This window comes from Pseudochaenichthys georgianus, chromosome 17 (genome assembly GCF_902827115.2).
Source record: "Pseudochaenichthys georgianus chromosome 17, fPseGeo1.2, whole genome shotgun sequence".
NCBI classification, from domain to species: domain Eukaryota; kingdom Metazoa; phylum Chordata; class Actinopteri; order Perciformes; family Channichthyidae; genus Pseudochaenichthys; species Pseudochaenichthys georgianus.
Window position 1 is genome coordinate 7,511,804 of NC_047519.1, and position 6,656 is coordinate 7,518,459.

Here is a 6,656-nt window from a genome sequence, read left to right on the forward strand (position 1 = left end):
ATTGCTCAGATCAGTGATGCAAAAATAAAATGTTCTATTACCTTAAAATCTGTACATTTTGCAAGGCTACCTTAAAATATGGACTCTTCAAGTACACCAGATCCTAGGAACATGTGTGCACCCAAATGACCATTTATCAAAGACTGACACATTTGTTTGAGTTTGATCCCGCCACATGTCCAAGGGTCCTTGGGCAATATGATGAATCCCAAATTGCTTCAAACAATAACTATATGATTGTGTGTGGGAATGTTTATCAAGCCTTATGAGCGGGTGGCACATTGTGTGTGTGTGTGTAAATATCTAAATATATTTAGTTATTGTACGGTGGTTGTTACTTTGCAGACGGATTAGGAGTGTCTGCTCTGTTTAGACTGTGAGGAGGAAAGTGAAAAAGACGATGATGCCATACCGTAGATCTTTACCACATTGACTTTCTCAGTTAAAATACTTCATCATTATTCTGCTCAAGGGTCCAAAGACAACATTATTATCTAATCAAATGGTACGATATCCTGTGTAAACCAAAGTATTTCTCAACGTTCACAAGAGGACCCTACAAAAACTGTAATGACAATTGTGTTAAAGGTCTATATCTTGAATGTTCTGCATCTTTAACTCTCCCACCATGCATAGTCAAAGAAGCCAGTGGACCACTGTTAGAGACTACTGAGCACCATGAACAAATATAGAGGACTACAAAGCCTCTTAGGACAGAGCCCGCTTACGATTCCCTTTCCGTGCACAGCATCCTTGAATAGTCCATACAAAGATCCTTAAGCCAAAATCCCTCCCTGGTCTTTAATTCTAAATGAGTAATCACTGGGTGTGTCAGTGTGTCTTAGGTTTGCAGGTAGTCTGGATGAAGGGGCTCATTTGCTCGCTGGCTCTGGAGCTAATTGCACTCACGCACATTCTGAAAGACGCTTAGGGTATCCGTGGGGAACCGTTGAAGAACCCAGTCACTTAGGGGGAGCAGACCACTAACAGCCGCCAAGATGTGTGACATGGGGGGACTGGATAACCTGGTGGCCAACACGGCCTACCTAAAAGCCCAGGGTGGTGATGACAAGGAGATGAAAAAGCGCCGCCGCAGCTTGGCTCTCCCCAAGCCTGAGGTATGTGCTGCAGTGAGAACCTCCCTCGAAAAGGATTTTTCATCGCTTTGTGAAAGGCAGCCTATCGGCAAAAAATTATTTCGTGATTATTTGGTAAATAACCCTGAGTTTAAGCTTGCTGCTGATTTTCTGGATGAGCTTTACGACTGGGATCTGAGTGAAGGTCCTTCAAAAGACAAGGCACGTAAACACATCCTGACGAAGTATTGCAAGGCTGATTCCAAGAGTTTCCTAACCTTTCTTACCGGGGAGTCTGCGGACAAATTCAAGGCTGTGACAGAGGGGCACGTTTGAAGAGGTGATGAAAGGCACAGTCCAGAATGGTGTAAGAGAGTTTCTGAAAGACAAACCCTTCACAGATTACCAGAACAGCCCATTATTTGATAAATTCCTTCAATGGAAAGAGTACGAGAAACAGCCCATCAGTGACAAATACTTCTATGAGTTCAGAACTCTTGGAAAAGGAGGCTTCGGAGAGGTAAGCATGCAAACACTTCTACATATACTTCTCTAGAAGTCTTTTGAAATATGTGTTAAGGCAAATATTTTACATTTTAACCTGCTTTTAGTTGCATAGTTCTCCCAGTTGTTAAATAGGATGGTGTTTTCAGGTCCAAAATGTGTGTTTTCATAATGTTTTAAATAATATATTAGAAAAGATAAGAAAGGAGATACAAATGTGTGCTTCAAGAATTGTGGTCAATCAGTGTTGATCTTTTCTTAAGAAAATCCCTAAGTCTATTTGCTTTAAAGCGTAAGGAAGGATATTGTAGGCAAGGTGATTACACCTAACATAATCACGAGGATTTACCGAGTCTCAAGGTGACCATGAAGTCATGAGACATACAAGCACCTCTTGAACCTTAAAATCATGGCTAGCCTTTCATGAAGTAACAAATGCAAAGCCACAATGCAGAAACATAGTGGTCTTGCGTTTATAGAAGTAACATGGTTTAAATACTACTTTATTGTATTGTCTTATCAATATCAAGATCTAGTTTTTAAATTCAGACACAAATATGACAGTAGATTGTATAAAAAGCCTTTAAAATATTCACAATTGATAAGAGATGTTGGAAGAAATCAGAGGCCCAGGGGACCCAGAATCGAGCCTTGAGGAGCATGCAACCCAACATAAGTTGGTGAGACATTTAAACTATGATTACGGTAATGTTTTTACCGTATAATGTTGTATATTGTAATGGACAACCACTTTTTTGTTATTAATGTAACTTGCTCAATAGTGCAATAGAGTGGATAAACCTTATTACCTCATTACATTGACACTTGCATTATTTGTGATTAACATAATGGTCGTTGGTAATGTATTAGCGACCCCCACAGATGTTAGTTTCACTGCCTCCGTGGGAGCTCAGACCCTCCTTGTGGGAGCTCAGCTCCCATTGGCTCCCACATAACTAGGTTCAAGTTTGGTTGACTTCTTGAAGCAGTTTTAATCCAATCAATGATTCTAAATCAGTGTTATTGGGCATTATTGTAATAATATCAATTGTGGATCATGACATTTGTGATGACATACATTGATGATTTATAGGTATTCTTTTAGTTGATTTAGGGAGCTTTATCTCCATCCCCCCTTTAAAACAGAGAACAAGCAGCAGTCTCCTGATCAATCAAAAAGATACATTCCTGGGCATTGATTATAACATAGGTCCTATTTAACAACTCGTCTGTCTTTCTCAGGTGTGTGCTGTTCAGGTGAAGAACACAGGCCAGATGTATGCCTGCAAGAAGTTATGTAAAAAGCGACTGAAGAAGAAGGGTGGTGAGAAGATGGCCCTGTTAGAGAAGCAGATCCTGGAGAAGGTTAACAGTCTGTTTCTGGTCAACTTGGGCTACGCCTATGACACCAAGACCCACCTGTGCCTTGTCATGACCCTGATGAATGGAGGAGACCTCAGGTAACCACATTTACAACATAGGCTATGATGGCAGGGGTGCGGACAAGGGCATCGAGATGAAGCGCATCATCCACTACACAGCGCAAATCAACCACCGGGATTATACATTTGCACGAAATGGATGTCATATACCGTGACATGAAGCCGGAAAATGTGTTGCTGGATAGCTTTGGCCAGTGCCGACTTTCGGATTTGGGTCTGGCTGTAGAGATTGTTCCAGCGAAGACCATCACCCCAGATGGTGAGTACAAACAAAACTGGTTGAAAAACTCTGGTTGAATGACAAATCCAGTTTGGAATACTCATTAGCATTGCTACCATGATAATGGGAATCATAGCAAATTGTGAACCCTCATGGGTGCTTGTTTCTTCTTCAAAGTCATTGAAGTTGCATACAACAAAGTGCAGGCAATGACTCGTCCCTGATTCTGTTACATGTATCAGATCTTTAAACCAACAAGAGTTTGATGAACATCATCCTCTATATGGTTGGAGTTTAAGAAAACACATACCTGTACCTTTCTTAGTTAAGGTGGAGTCAAAAGCTGAGCTCAGGCTTAGACAGGGTTCTTCGTAGGGTTTTTACTTTAAATACGGACAGGGATTACGGGATTGCTCAAGATATGTGCAAGGAGTCTCTGAAGCCATTATATAACTAATTTGATCCTTTAGCAGTCAGATTATAGGCCACGGATTTTGTGTAGGGACTAGGTCGTAGACATTAGTGGACCAATTATTTTTAAACTAGCAGTCTATAAATACCAGTTTCCCTCAAAAGCGTTACCTTGAGAGAGTTGCCTCAGCTGAGCGTAGTTTGGACCAGGACACTTTTTAAAGCCTGTCGCCTGCAATACTTCATGATACAGTTCTCATGTCGTCATTGAGTTCAGTTTGGTGGTACACCACATTGCTTCTAACGGAGGATTTCTCCACAATGTGCCTAAGAAAAGGTTGTCATTAACAAAACACAATGATGACATTGATCACTGAGCTCTAAACATTTGTCAGGACTGACACAGCCTACAAATGACCTGAAAAAAGATGCCACATTTTCCATCAGGGGTCCTTTAGAACTTACTTGCGGTAGCTAAAGTAAGCTCTCGACTCCATGAAAGTCCAGTAAGCTCATGATCCAGTACTCTGATGCTCCTCCACCAGTCAAAGCGACTGGGCTCACCTCCTACAGGCAAGGCTGGCTTTGGGCCCCTAATCTTCTTAGTGGGCATTACACAAGTCTGTCCCTGATTACACTGACAGATCCAGGTAAAAGCTGAATATGTTAAGACATATTAGTTTGCAAACACGTTGACTTTGACCTCGCAAAAATGGGATCAGTTCCTTGCAAATAGAATCAGAATAATCTTGATGATTACGCATAGTAGAGTTTTGCCCTTTAAGTGACCAGAGTGTGTAGGGTAACCATTTTGTGTAGGGTTGAGTAACCCTAACAGAACACAGTTCCAAAAAGCCACCAGAAAAAGTTTGTAATCATTTGCATGGAAGTAAGTACAAGGACGTAAAAGGGTTAAGAATGTGTCAATAAAGTATGCATGCCTTCTCTAATCTCACAGTAGGGATTATGGTAGTTGAAGTAAAGGCCAGATCTTGAAGTACCATGCACACATTTCTTTTAAAAGGTGCAAGAGAGGTTGAATGATGCTGTGTCAAATGCTAACAGTCATCATAATACAAACACCAGAAACCTATGGATCTCTTTAGAAAATACATGTTTTTATTAGCAAAGGTGGAGTTCTTGGCTCCATGCTAGTTTGTAGTGTATTTGCATTGCTTACAGAGGCATGGCTACGTGTTGTCTGGATCTTCCTTATTTATATTGGTGGATGTAGCCTCCAGAAAAGGCCAGGCTTTATATAAGAGGCTGGGCAGCTCTGTCATAGGCTAGACCCACATGACTCTTGACAGGTACTAGGCTTATCATTAGGATTAGGGCTGCCGGTAAAGTCATACATGGAGAGGGGGGGGGGTCAGCGGGAGTACGCAAGAGAGGGAAAGGTGAAAGTTACACAGAGAGAAAGAAACAATAGAATAAAGCTTTCAGTAACCCAGGCTATGATACTGTGCAACACTTGCCCAAGGGCATGGCTCAAAGTTTCGTTTAGAAGTCTTTCCTACCACAAGACCTATAGGCACAACATGCTGTCTAGTCTCTTGGGCAACAAGGAAAACATATAAATGTATTAAAAGAATTCATATTCATATTCAATCATCCCCATCTCCTTCAGGCTGGTACTGGAGCCTACATGGCTCCTGAGCTCCTGACCAAAACTCCATATAGGACATCAGTGGACTGGTGGGCCTTGGGCTGCAGTATCTACGAGATGGTGGCTGGCTACACACCTTTCAAAGGGCCAGAGAGCAAGAAAGAGAAGGTGGAGAAGGAGGAGGTACAGCGCCGTATCCAGAACGAGGAACCAAAGTGGGAGCACAAGTGCTTCGATGCTCCAACCAAGGACATCATCCAGCAGTTCCTCAAGAAGAAGATTGAGGAGCGCCTGGGCATTAAGTAAGAGGCTCTTCTACTCTTTTAGGCTAGCCACATGCTGTTTGTGTGTGTTTCAAGTTTTCAGTCAATTGTAATTTTTGTAACTGTATATTTTTCAAAAAAGAAACCGGAAATCAGTTACACATATCATTTAAGATTTCAACGTTTTTGATCTGCTGTAATGGGTGTTAAGGATCAGAGATTGGAATAACACTGAATGAATGAACTGGTTTAGTAAGAGGAAAAATAACACAAATTGTGTCTAGATGGTGTCTCGATTTGCGATAACTTCACAAGATGGTTAAGCAGTGAGCTCAAGATTCTAGACTCTACCACATAAACTAAACCTTAACCAAATGTTGTCTAAACCCGTGCAGCCAGTGTTCTTGATTCAGTCTGAAAGAATACTTTTTACTTTCTTACCAGGAACAACATGGAGGATCCCAGGAAGCACGAGTGGTTCAAGAACATCAACTTCCCCCGTCTGGAGGCCGGGCTGGTGGACCCTCCATGGGTGCCCAAGCCCAACGTCGTCTACGCCAAGGACACAGACGACATCGCAGAATTCTCCGAGATCAAGGGCATAGAGTTTGACGCCAATGACAATAAGTTCTTCAAGGAGTTTAGCACAGGCGCTGTAGCCCATTCAATGGCAAACGGAGATGATCGAGACTAAACTGTTTGACGAGCTCAACGACCCCAACAGAAAAGCGGGTGGAGGAGACCCCGATGACGAGAAAAAGTCGGGCACGTGTATATTGCTGTGAGATGTTCGATGTCGTATACGAGTTATAAACAATCAGTAAGCTGTTTGTCTCTCAGTCAGATGCACACCAACATTGATGGATGGAATCCAGAAAGAGGTGTGCGTCTTTGTTGAGAAATATGTACCATCCCTTTCTTTCAATGTTTAGAGGCAATGCTATCCAGGCAATGTTCGGTAAAATACGGAGGATGTGATGACTTATTTCTGATGTCTGTGGTTCACTGCTTCTAAATGTCTAAAGATGTAGACATGCAACCATGTTAACTGCTAGAAGTCATTTTACAACCCTTTGTTAAGGACTATAGTTTTAGATTACATCCTTGAACAAATTTGAACTAACATGCCGA

At 41.8% G+C, this 6,656-nt stretch overlaps 1 protein-coding gene across 1 annotated transcript; it reads left to right on the forward strand.

Moving 5' to 3' along the window:
• Positions 1-998: 998 nt before the first annotated feature.
• On the forward strand, positions 999-6,310 carry grk7a (G protein-coupled receptor kinase 7a). Its single transcript, XM_034105108.1, is given in 8 exon segments — positions 999-1,400; positions 1,402-1,596; positions 2,823-3,041; positions 3,043-3,129; positions 3,131-3,276; positions 5,280-5,564; positions 5,970-6,186; positions 6,188-6,310. Coding segments are annotated over 8 exon segments (1,674 nt in total).
• The last annotated feature ends 346 nt before the right edge of the window (positions 6,311-6,656 follow it).